The following is a 13,832-nucleotide window of genomic DNA, read 5'->3' as shown; positions in this document are numbered from 1 at the left end:
TTAGTTTTTAAATTTAGATATGCAATAGGTGATGAAATGATATTGGTCACATTTACCATCTTTTAATTTTTAAGATGAAGATGATTGCCCAATATAAATATCCTTACTGGATATTAAAAGTTTTGTTATGTAGTTGAAGAATATAATTCAGGAACTTTACAAAATGCAAACAGAAGGAAACACTAAAATGCTTTAATGGAGTTAAAAAACTTAAATAAATATACAAAGTTGAGTGTTTATGAATTTAATGATTCACCTTCAGGAAGGCTTCTGTGAAAACTGGCAGTGTTTCAAAAACAAATGTGACATACAGGAAGATATTACAGTTACTGTAGGGTTAAAAACTGCACAAAATAAGGTTTCTTTCAAAAATGTCATTTATGTTTCATTTATATTTTTTTTTATATTTTCTAACTTTCATAACATTTCTTTGTTCTTAACAGTAGAAAATTTTATAAAACTATCTTATGAATAGAAAGAAAAATTAAATTATAATAATATAAAAGATTGAATTATGGTTAAATATTTCATATTTAAAATATGTTATGTTAAATGCTATTATAGATTGTTGATGAATTATAATAGAATTTAAACAGAATTTTATTTGATTACATCTACACATGTGAAATATGCAATACAAAATGTAATATTTAAATTAATAAATTAAAATTGTGTTATCTATTAATAAGTAAACAAAGTTTAATTTTTTTGTTTTTTTATTACTAATTTAAATATTTCTAAGCTTCAGCTAAATTAATATAAAAAGTTTTTTTTTATAAATTTAAAAGAAGCATTCTTCTTTACTTATTGATTCATGTTTAGTATTATAAATATGAATTATTTAAAACTCTGAGTTAACTAAATAAGTAGAGCTATCTGTAGGTCTAAATTATAACAGCACTATAAACAGATTTAGTTTAATTTTCAACCATATTGATGTGGTTTCATACTAACATAATTATCTCTACAGCAGTAGGATTTAGAACGTCCCATAAAAAAGAAAAATTATCTGCACATAAAATTTTATTTTAATCCAATCGTTAATTGACTACATTTTTAAGATACAGATGATTTATGTTTCAATGATTTAAATATATTGTATAATCTTAATAAAAAGTTTTAATACCTTTTTCATTATTTCTTTTGTCTAGGTAGAAGAATATGCTAATAGAATAGCAAATTGTTTTGCTGAATTGGGATTTAGACCAGGTGATGATGTTGCCCTGTTTATGTCATCTTGCCCTGAATTTGTTTGTATATGGCTTGGACTTTCTAAGATAGGAGTGATTCCTGCATTAATAAATTATAATTTGAGATTGGAAACATTGGTTCATTGTTTAACTGTTGTTAAATGCAAAGCTGTTATTTTTGAAAGTAGTCTCCAAAGCGGTGAGTATGCAGTTATATATTTAGTATTTATTTAACATTCTACAGTTTTAAATGTTATATGCTTAGTACTAGCATAGAAGGCAATTAAATTAATAAATTATGTTAATAATTTTAGTAATATCTAATGAAAACAACTATGATTAAAATGACAGCTAAGTTTTTTATTCAAAGAAAGAAATTTTTTATAAATGTTTCATTTGGAATTATTAAATAAAAACTACATTTCAGCTATTTATTATACTACTACTACTATTATCTCTATTTCTTCATTGTTGAAAATTGATTGACGTAGAAAATCATTATATTGTCTTTGTTCTTTTGAAATAAGAAAGATTTTTCATAAAGAATCTTAAATTGATTGGTTGTTGAATGTTGAATTGATTGTCAAGGTTTTTGGGCAGCCTTGTATCCTTTTAATAGATGAAAATAAACAATAAGTACAGTATTGTCTTGTAAATAAATTACAATATGTCAATTCTTTTGGAAGAATTTTCTTGAATTGATTATTTTTATTTTGTAGATGTGTTTTGTTTGATATAGGGAGAACAAATTTGCATTAAAAAATAATGTGTATTTACAATATATTTTTATATAAAATTAAACAAGTAATGATATTTTTCACTCAATAATTATGAATCAACAAATGTTTGTTGATTCATAATCATTATATTTATAATAATAACAATAAATAATGATAAAAACAATAAATAAATTTTAAAATTTAAGCTGCTCTTGTTACTTCTTTTAAGAGTTATTTGTAAGAATTTAGCATAATAAACTTTAATATCTATTTATCGTGAAATGCAGAGTATAGGAGAAAACTATGTAAATTTTTTGGAGGATCTAATTGAACTAAACAAAAATATTTTATTTTTGAGATAATTATTGTAAACTTAAATTCAAAATTTAAATTAATTTTTCAAATATTATTTTATATTATATTATTTTTCTGTAACTAAATTCAATAAATTTTTATTGTAACTAAAATAATTTTTAAACATATTAATTCTTCTTCTGTAGAAGGTTGATATATTTGCTGTAGACTATTGTTTGATATTTTTGAAATAAAAATTGTGCAAATGAAAATATTCTGGAAAAATAATATTAAATTCTGAAACAATGATTTATAAAATATGTCCAAAATTTTATACTTAAATAATTAGGGTATTGCTCTTATTCATCTACATGTTATGATTGTAATATATTGTAAGCATACAAATCTGTATTTTTTAGTTTTTAATGGACATTACTTTTTTAAAAGATGGATAGTTGTAATCAATAGCAACAATAACTATTATCTTAGATAATTTTATTTTAAATTTTAAGTATTAACGTACTTTACTTTTTAATATGTAGTTTTTATTTTATGTTGATAAATGAAATGAATTATAATTTTTTTATCATCAGATAGACTATGGAGAATATTTTTATTGAATGTTTAGTCTGATTTAGGTCAACTGTTTTTTCATATGACTTATTTTTCAATTATTTATTGATCTTACTACTAAGAACTTGTTTCTATATCTTAAGATTAGGATGTGAATTTTTTCTGTATTTATGAAAAACAAGAATTCCTTTTTTGAAAATAAATTTTTAGGAAGGAAGTTTTAAAGACCTGAATGTATGATTTTTAGATGTAATGAGTTAGATTTCTACAAGCATTTTAGCATTATATTTATCGATTAAACTCTCAAAGTACCAGTTTTAGTTTTTTCAGTCTAAGTTATAAATATTTCAATAGTAAATGTACTTAATAAATATCAGTAGGAAAATAGAACATAAAATATATGATAGATTTATATATTATCATCTAATATTTTTAAATGAATAAAAGACCTGAGTATGTGTAAGTGTAAAATTATCAATATAAGTTTATTTTGGCTAGAGATCAACATATTATAGTGAAAAATTTATCTAAAGTGTTGAATAGAAGCATTTTTGAATGTTTAAAATAAAATTTCTTGAATATTTAGAAAAATAAAAGTATAATGATAAAAGTAAAATTTTTCCTCTTAGAAAATAAGGAAAAAATATTTTACCTTTAGAATTATTCAATCAATAGAAATTATTTTATAAATAAAAATATAATTTAATACAAATATTATATCTGGAATTTTTTTATACTGTTGTCATAAAATTAACATTAGTTCAGAATATGTAAGAAGTGTTTATTTTTTATGTAAATTTTGTTGCTTTATTACACAACACATTAAAATTTAGTTTCTAAAAAATTTTATATCTTTGAAGTTTTAATATTTGTGTTTAATTCATGTTTTGTAAAATGTAGCTGTCTAGTAATCCATTTATACAGTTTTTATGAATAAAATATATAAATTTACCTTTTTCTTCAAAGTTTTTAGGAAATATAATAGACAAGATCAATACTTACACTAAACTTGTATATATGTATTTAATAGTTACATAAATATAAATGTTTGGCATTATGAATTTTATTTTGTATGATTAATAATTTTATGAATTTACTAGCAGATAAGTCCAACATTGCTTGGGCAAAAAGTAATGATAGCAAAGATTAAGATTATTACATTATAGCCAATCTTACCCGTTTTCACAGAATGCAAGAATTAGGTCCCCATTTCCAGACTAATTAGAGAATTTTTAGATGGGTCTAAAAATATGTTTGATTTTCTGCAAAAACGCAAAAAACCGCATCTGCGCCTGTAAATCTTGCACATCGCTTTCTCTTAACACTTCCATTCTTGACACTTCCATTGTTAAGGAATACACTTCTTTCATCCCAACATGGTACCCCTACTAAAATGCAGTTAAAAACAAAAAATTGCATCTAAAATAGTACAGTAGAAGTTGAGTTTTTTAGGACAAGCCTTCATGCTTTCCCTCTCTCTGTGGGAAGGAATTTTGAACAATCCCTTCTTAGTATACATTCTCGTGACATACCCTAACTGTGTACCAAATTTCAACTCCTAACCATTTGGGCTCTGTGCTTATTATTATTATCATCAACCCATCTCAATTATATATATAGATTATAAATAAATTTATATAATTAACTTTAATGTGTTTCAGATTTGTAATAAATTTTTGTTTTAAATTAATGTTTTGTTGTTTGTAGCTATTAGAGATGTTGTGCCAATTCTGAAAGAAAAGACTACCTTACAGTATTTTTGTCATGGTGACTTTGATGGAGTATCTTTTCCTGCAAAATCTTTGAATCTCTTAGCTCAAGAGTCTTCACCATATCCTCCTAATAATGGTCATAAAGGAAAATATTCTGGTAGGATGAAAGAAAATTTTATTCAAAGTTATTTCTAAAAAATTATTACAATTGTAATTTCATTTCAGATCGGCTCTTTTATATTTATACTTCTGGTACTACTGGGATGCCTAAAGCTGCAATTATTAAACATGCAAGGTAAGAAGTATTAATATTTGAAATTGTCTAATTTTAATAATAAAATCAAAAGATTATTTTATTATCAATTTTGTCACTATGTTAGTGTGAATTTGATTCTACAGCTAATATGCATAAATTCAGCAGTAAGAAGAAATTGAAAAATTTTCATACGAAGGTGATAATGAATATATTTTAATTTATTTTAATTATTTCAGAAATTTATAAAATCCTTAACAACTATTAAAAAAAACCATTATAAAATTGTGTTTGTGTGTGTCAATGACTATTTTGCATTATATCTCAGGACTGGATGGACCAAAACTTTTGAAACTTGGCAGGGTTACTTCTATATACAGGGCATTGAAACTATTAAATTCTGATGGCTAAATGTCAAGAGGTGAGAGAAAAGGGGGGGAATCATATGTCATATCTTATTATTGGCATTTACAATTTTTTCAAAAACTCATCTCTACCCTCAAAATTAAGTATTTTGTTAATTAAAACAATTTTTTTAATTAAAAAATAATATACAAATTATTTTTTAATAAATTCTCATAACAGATGATACCACACAAATTTTAACTTTGTGCTATTGTCTTAGTGTTTTTAAACTTACATACTTTTTTTAAATAAAGAAATTTCTCATAATTCAATAAAATTACATATTAAACTTTTGTTGTTGTTTAAATTTTATATTATAATATAACTGAAAATTATCAGACATCATAATGGTCTCCTTAACCTCCTGTTTGAGTGCTGGGAAAGTCAAGCAAGATCCTTTTCCAGCTTTTGTCTTAGTAAATTTAATCTAATTTACATTACAAAATTTAAAATATTTCTTTTATAATAAACTTTTAACTTCTTTAAATTGAGTTATTATTTCTTTAAAGTGAATGCCTATATAAATAACTATTTATGCAGGCACTCATATGAATATATTTTTTTCTATTGATTTTTATGTTTTTGACATTCTCATAAAATTGAAAAACAATAAAAATTAAGAGAAAAAATATAAAATTGAGATTGTACATGTTTGCTAAATTGTAAAGTTTTATGATAAAAAGCATCAATTGAATAAAGATGAAAAATTGTAACTCTTGTGATTCAGAACAAATACAATGTTTAGGATAGTATCTTTGATGAATATATACAGTTAAATCTTACTTATTTAAATAGATATTTATATAAATTTTTCAGTTTGCAATGATATAATTAAGCAAATAAATAATAATCATCTAACTTTATGAAAATGTAACATAATAATTATTTCATATTGGATTAAATATTTTTTATACATGTGATAAAGGAAAATTTCCTACACAAATGAACCAAAATATTTTTAGGTATATTAAGTTCACAGTTTTCATTCAAGTTTGCAATATCAATAGAATCATTATATTTAGAAATGAAATTAGAAAAACACTTTTTTTTTCCTAATTTCCATTTCTAAATATAATGATTCTATTGATATTGCAACCCGTCTAGATAGTCCTATAAGGGTTCTCAATCATTACTTTACACCTGTGGAATGAATCTTTCACCTTTGTACCAATGTAAGGACAGCAACTGTTTATCTGGAAACTTTATTAATTGAGAAATTGGAGCCATGTAACAGGCTCACTCTAGAGCTCCCAAAAATATGGGTTTCACTATTTAATAACTTGAAAATTTAAATCGCAGCTGCCAATAATTTTCAATTATAGTTTGACGGTTAATTAAATGTGCAAGTTTAATAGGGCACAATTTAAATTTAACACATGAATTCCAACTAATGCAAATTAACGTTAATGTTAAAATTCATATCAATGTTCAAAACTTTGTTTTGTTTCACCTGAAAAACCTATTCTATACATGTGGAAAGTGCTTGCAAAACATTTTGTATTTATTTTGTGTTTTACTTGTCAAAACTTCATTAATGCTGATAGACAGTGTTTTTAAACTTTTATCTAATGAAATATTTTTTAGTGAATATTTAAAATTATTTAATAGAAAAATACACATCTTTTCCTATATAAAGTAATTTAAGTGAATTAAATACATATAATGTCTTTTTTGAACAACATAAAAATTATTATTATTATTATATCTAAAATAGCTGTATGAGCATATAATATTTTTCTTAAATGTATTTTAAAAATAAATATTAATTTGTTCTAGATATGTTTGGATGGGGGCAGCAGTAAAATATCTAAAAAATGTTAAAGATAGTGACATTATATATTCGTCCTTGCCTTTATATCACACAGCAGGAAGCATTGTGGGATGTGCACAATGTCTTATATTTGGAAGTTCCTTAGCTATCAGAAATAAATTTTCAGCTTCAAAATTTTGGGATGATTGCATTAAATATAATTGCACTGTAAGTTATTTTGCATTTCTTTATTATATTAATATTAGAATTTGTATTTATTTTTTATCATGTATTGTATGTATATATCAAACATGCTGTTTAATTTACTATAATCTTGTACTGAGAAGTAAAATGGGTTATTATATAAACTTTATACATTGTAAAGTCTAAAATTTTACAGTTCATTATTGCAATATAATTGTCCCTGATGTATTGCATTCAATTATTGCATCAGGGACAAGTATTTAGTGTACTGGTTATATGATGTGTTATTTCAGGTCTGCAGTACTGTCAAATGGAAATTAATTGCACATAATTAGCACATGTATTATGTGCTAATTAATTTTCATTTTTTAATACTCAATATGCAGATGATAGCAGGAACATGACACATTATTGGGTTGTTATTATTTTTAGTTTTAATTATATAAAATTAAACATAACACTAATAAAAAAAACCAGTAATGTTTCTAGTATTAAATAGAATAACTTCAATCTTCACAACATAACTAGTTGTGGATTACAGAGATGTGCAGCTGAACCTAGATTAGTTGAAAGTGATTTGACCAAGCATATCAATCAATTACATGCAATTAATTTCCATTTGACAATATTACAAACCTGAAATGAAGCATCACATAACCAGTATACTGTACACTTGCTCCTGATGCTTTGCCTAATAAGCTTCTCAGCACAATTTCCTATGGTGCTTTACTTTTGAAAAACCCTGTATACAGAGGTGGAGTTAGTGTTTTAATTTATTATTTATATAATCACTTGTTTTAAGATATAATTATATTTGTATTAATATAGTATGCTTTCCTAATTTAAATTTCTTCCATAATTTTCAGAAGCCATAATTAATAAATTAATTATGAAAGGATTTTATTATCCAAAAGTTCATCATTTATTATTACAAATTTTGTGTAGCTTGTTTATTAGTTTCAGGTATTTGACATTGTTATTACACTCTTGTTTCATTGAAATTCATCACTAAAAGACAACGTGCTACCAGTCTGTAGCAGTCCATGCTTCTCTCATGCATCACAGCAAATGAAGCTGACAGTGTTGGGATGGCAGGATGCATAGCAATTGTCATGCTGTAAATTCGCCTCTTAGTCACCTGTTAATAGTATAGAAAGAGAGATAGTTTTGTAGTGAGGCTTCTTGTCTCTGGATGGTAAACAAAGATGTCAATTGCAACTGTTTACACTTGTCTCACAGTCAGGTGATCGATCATCTCTCCTAGTGTTTTGTCTGTGGTGTCCAGAGCCTGATGAGTTTTGGTACTAATTTTTAGTTTTACAGAAATATGTTCTGCATGTCCTGAAACATTATTCAAAAGGGATACTGTAATTACGATCACTGCATGCACATGTGTGTGATGTAATATTTATTATTTAATGATGTATGATTATTGATATGATATGTCTTAGATCTAAGCCTACAAATTTTAATAGTGATCTTGAGCTTTCTTTGATTCTTATTGCAAAGTTTAGTTTAAGAAAGTATTGTAACATTTATATAAAATAATTATACAGAATATTTAAATGGATTTATTTACTAGCTTAATTTTTATTAATTGTTGTAATTATAATGATGAAGGATTTTGAAATTTAAAAAATAACTAATAATAATAATAGAGCATATTAGAAACTGAATTTATTGAAAATGGAAATGAAACCACAAAAGAAAATTAAATATTGAAAAAATATGTATTTAGTATAATAGATTATTATTCCATGCAGCAAATTAAGAGCTGCTAGAGTAGGATTATAAACAATTTTTCTGTTTTAACTACTAGTAATCTTTTTATAATAATTATTCATAGGTTGCCAATTACATTGGTGAAACATGTCGTTATTTATTAGCACAACCAGAAAGACCTGTTGAAAAACAGCACAAAGTAAGGCTAATGTTTGGAAATGGACTCCGTCCACAAATCTGGGAACAGTTCAAGAATCGTTTTGGAATTAAGGAAATTGGAGAATTTTATGGTTCAACGGAAGGAAATGCAAATATTAGTAAGTCAAATAAAATAATATTAGGAATGTCATATTAATAATTAAATGATATTTACACAAATTTAAACTTTCATTTAGGTAAAATTGAATTAGGTATTCTTTATCATAATGAAAAATATTATGATCTAAACATTAAGTAGATGCTGTTGTGGGACAGTTAGTACATTACAGGTACTCCTCACTTTATGACCGAGTTCCATTCCGACGACTACGTCGTTAAGCGAATTGGTCAATAAGTGAGGAGTTTGCACCGGGAATATAGGATTGTTGTAAAATTATACAAATTATGCAACAAACTTCAAATTTATTCATAAAAAGACTATTATAGTATGCACAAGCCTATTATAGTACGCTTAGTGCACGTCACCATTCGCCACTGACCGACACTAAAGCTGAGAAAGGGAATTCCCTGAATTGCAGGTCGAAACTTGATTGGTTGTAAGTGTGAGTGTTCATTAAGCAGATAGGTTGTAAAGTGAGGAGTACCTGTAAAAATAAAAATATTTTATTTTTCATTTATTCTATATATGTATGTATATACCATATTTTTGCAGATTGACTGGCATGCCACATATAATTAGGTGAGACTAGCATGCCAGTTAAATTGCAATTAAAAAAATAAAATTAATCAGATCTAACAAACTAGTTGTTAAATAAATGTTAAAGAAAACATTGTTCTGAGTACAATAAAATAACAACATTGTAATTTGACTGACTTAAAATTAGGAAGCATTTTTGTTTACAGGACAATAAAACAAAATAAAACAATTAATGGCTTATTAACATTAGTAGTAGTAGTAAGTCAGTGTGGGCTGCACTGACAATCTATCCTGACCTTAAAAATAACACCTTTCTCTTAAAGCTCTCACAAAGTAGATGTTAATCAGTGTAAGTTGAGATAATTTACAGCGAGTTTCTGAAATTCGATATGTTTATTTTTGCATTTTTGGATCAAATTACAATAAAATAAAAATAAGAAAAGCATTTTTGGTACTCTATGAGTATTTTACATAGTTAGAAATAAGACAAAATGAAGAGATTAAACATATAATCATAGTTTTTGATGTAATGCTGACAGTTTCACAGTTTTAAAATAAAAACTTGTTTATTTTTATGTGATGTAACTTGTTTTTTTTTTTTATGTGCTCTCTAGAGAGGGATGTAGGATATTATATAGATTACTCCCTATGGAATTTTGGGACTTTGAGTATATATTTGAACTTAGGACCGAGACGAGTTCAACAATACCCTACTTTTGGACTGGAGACCAAAAATAAGAAAGTTATCATATTTACAATTTCTTGCCTTTCACAATGCATTCTATGCCATTTTAGAGTTTTCCACTAGTCTGTGCTGCTTGTAGTTCAGTATACATTTCCTTTTTTTTTTTTTTCTTTTGTTCAAGAACTACCTTGAATCAATAACTAGTGTCGTTAAACACTCTGTAGCTCCCCTCTGGGAGGAGTCTGTCGGGAGCATGAACAGTCGAATGCCACCTAATGGAAAACTCTAAAATGGCATAGAATGCGTTGTGAAAGGCAAGAAATTGTAATATATGATAACTTTCTTATTTTTGGTCTCTGGTCCAAAAGTAGGGTATCATTAAACTCCTCTCAGTCCTGAGTTCAAATATATACTCAGTCCCAAAATTCCATAGGGAGTAATCTATATAACAGCCAGGATGTATAATCTCACTGAAACCGGCATGCCGATTACCATATGGAAATCTTATTTCATGGTTTCCCCAGATAGACCAACATGCCAGACAAGCTGTGAAAATACAGTATATTTAATACTATACATGAAAAGGAATGGATATGGGTGATCAGTTTGGCTAAAGATTGTTCTTATTTTCATATTTTGTTCATTGATGAGAAGTTCACAATGTTTTAGTATACTTTGAGGGAAATCTGACTTCATTTTTCTTAACTGTTTATTTTTAGTTACATTTATTTTTGGGATTTTGTTTAGTTGTGGAGACTACTTTACACTACTGATGAGGAAAAACAAAAGTAAATTAAGCTTACTGATACATGTCTGTTTTAATACTGTAGATGCTATATCTCATGACATTGACATCTGGAAGGAAGGAGGAAAATAAAATAAAATAAAAAACAGTCAAATCAAAAGAAACCATTTTATTCGGTGGTAAAATATTAAGTACATAGTTATCAGAACTAGAGTTGTTGCCAGCAGGAGAATGGATAAAAACATAGGTCCAGGCAGATATGTAAATGATGTAGGTGACAGCTATAAACTGACTGATATAAAAAAGATGGTCACGATATGGCAATATTGAAGTTTTTAGAACTGCTAGAGAAAGGTTAAACTGTGACATCATTGGAGTATTGTTTCAGCATATTGCTTAGTGCTTATGATTAATAATTATTGTTTCATAATTTTTTTTTGGATAACCATTGAACTTATTACTAACACTGTTACTTTTTATAACTATGATGTTCCTGTTTATTATTATTATTATTATTAAATAATCTATTAACCACTTTCATTGTTCTATTATTATTACACATGTGTACTTGGTATTTTTCTAATCATTATTTTTTCCTTTTGCTTTCCTTGAGAAGTCAGATCTGCTCCTCTGACAGACTCTGAATTAAAGTTGGTTAAGTGGTGTTCTCATGCTAAGATCAAACTTTATAATATTAGTCTCAGAAAACAGACATAACCTAGAGTATACATTGAAGTGGAGAGGACTGTTCTTCCAACAGTTCAGTGAGGACTGTCTTTTTTCATAAAATGTGCTCAATTCATCTCCAAAATTTTAAAATTCCCTTTATAAACAATGGTTTTAGTAGTGGACAATTGATATTTCCATCAATTTAATTGAAACATCAAAATGTCAATAAAACTTTGAGAATTATTCAGATTGATTCTTTTCTTTTCTTATGATATCCCATCTCTTAGTTCTTGCATTTATTTTTTTTATATTCTGTTTGTTTCAAAAGTTTGATTTCTGATACTTTCACATTAAAGCTATTTACAAATAGACTGATTCATTAATATATTGTGAATATTGAGAAAACTGTTTTCTAAGGGTAATATTGCAATTTGAGTTGAGCCATTTGCAACGTTTTCAGTTTTTGAAATGTTTTTATTTTTGTAAGAATTAGACTCAGAGCAACTGTAATCTTTCAGATGCTGTTTCATAAAGTATTTCTTGCACACTTGTTAATCTTTAAAAATGATGGTTAATTATTATTAAAATTTGCAGAGATATATAAATTAAAGTATTACAAATTATTAATTAATAGAGATGATTACTGATACTGATCTGATACCAATATATCGGTATATCAGAAAGTTCCCTACATTGGAATTGGTTTGTAGAGCATTCTGATATATCAGGAACATTCTATATGCTAATGTATTGGTTCAGTATCAGTTATACCTCTATTAATTAATTATATGAATTTTATTTAAAATTTTTATAGTTAATTTAGATATTAAAGGGATAATTTTCTTCTTTTTTTTATTTTTAATAACATATTTTTCATTATATTACTTCATAAATTATTCAGTTCAAATATTTTAATTATAAAATATTTTCAGTAAACATTGATAACACAGTAGGATGTGTTGGATTTACTTCAATGATTATCCCAAGTGTTTATCCAATTTCATTAATTAAAGTTGATGAAACAGGAAAACCTATTCGGAATAGTAAAGGATTATGCATTAAGTGCCGCCCAGGTATGAATAAAATGTTTATTTCATAAATTTTGTAGTATAAAAAGTTATCTATAAATATTAAATACATTATTATATTTTCTATAAATCTCAAAATTATATTTAATTAGTAACCATCACCTAACATATATTTTCAGTTATAATTCTAAAAAAAAATGCTGTGACCATTAGTAAAATCTATTTCACTGTTCTTATCATTTTTATCAATGTTCTAATTAAAATAATCCAAAATGCTATTAAAGTTCTTTTTTTTGTTCAAATTGGAATGAAATTCCAAATAGATTCATAATTCCTTCTCATTTAAGTGATAATTGATAAATTTTATAAATTCACATTGTCTTTATTATTCAGTTTTAAGTATGATTAATGTAATCACTTTTCTTGTGTAAAACATATCAAATTCTATTGATAACTCTGGAGATATTGTAATAGTTTAATACGTACATTTAAATGGGAAGTGCTTTATAATATTTACTGATGGTGATGAGGTTTTGGACAAATTTGTTAATAGACAACTGTAATGTTTTGGATGTAATTTGTATAATTTATGTTTATTTTTATTTTAGTTTTATTAATTTTTTAAATTTCAATTTGTTAATTCATGTTTTGTTACTAATTGGAGGCATAAAATATAATCCCAGTCTCATAGTCCACTTCCCTTCCTCCTTTGAAGTCATCCTCATCCTCAGTTGGGAACATCAAAGATTGCCTAGTGAATCAGTTTAAAAAGCTCAATGGCTAGATTCTGTTTTCCTTTTATTGGGTTCATCTTGAAGGTTTGGCTGTGTAATTACGAGATATATGACTTTATTATTTTTCTTTAATAAAGTAAAATTATATTTTACTGTGATTATTTTTATTGTGAAAGAATAAAATCATTAGTAATGTTAATGAATACATGAATATTAGATTATTAATTTTAACAATAAATAATAATCTTTGTTTTTTATATTATTAAAATTACATCATTTCTATTACATAGAAA

The 13,832-nt window shown here is 25.7% G+C and overlaps 1 protein-coding gene across 2 annotated transcripts in view; it reads left to right on the top strand.

Annotated features, from left to right (window-relative positions):
* Nucleotides 1–13,832, top strand: part of LOC136989439 (long-chain fatty acid transport protein 4-like) — a 77,635-nt gene that overhangs the window by 52,957 nt on the left and 10,846 nt on the right. For both annotated transcript variants that reach the window (XM_067287587.1, XM_067287586.1), the window contains 6 exons: nucleotides 1,152–1,389; nucleotides 4,484–4,645; nucleotides 4,714–4,783; nucleotides 6,923–7,124; nucleotides 8,947–9,139; nucleotides 12,710–12,850. In XM_067287587.1, the coding sequence (XP_067143688.1) occupies nucleotides 1,152–1,389; nucleotides 4,484–4,645; nucleotides 4,714–4,783; nucleotides 6,923–7,124; nucleotides 8,947–9,139; nucleotides 12,710–12,850 (1,006 nt within the window). The remainder of the gene's footprint in view (nucleotides 1–1,151; nucleotides 1,390–4,483; nucleotides 4,646–4,713; nucleotides 4,784–6,922; nucleotides 7,125–8,946; nucleotides 9,140–12,709; nucleotides 12,851–13,832) is intronic.

This window comes from Centruroides vittatus, unplaced genomic scaffold, assembly GCF_030686945.1.
Source record: "Centruroides vittatus isolate TY-2023 unplaced genomic scaffold, ASM3068694v2 scaffold_576, whole genome shotgun sequence".
Classification (NCBI taxonomy): Eukaryota; Metazoa; Arthropoda; class Arachnida; order Scorpiones; family Buthidae; genus Centruroides; species Centruroides vittatus.
This window is presented reverse-complemented; position numbering and strand designations above follow the sequence as displayed.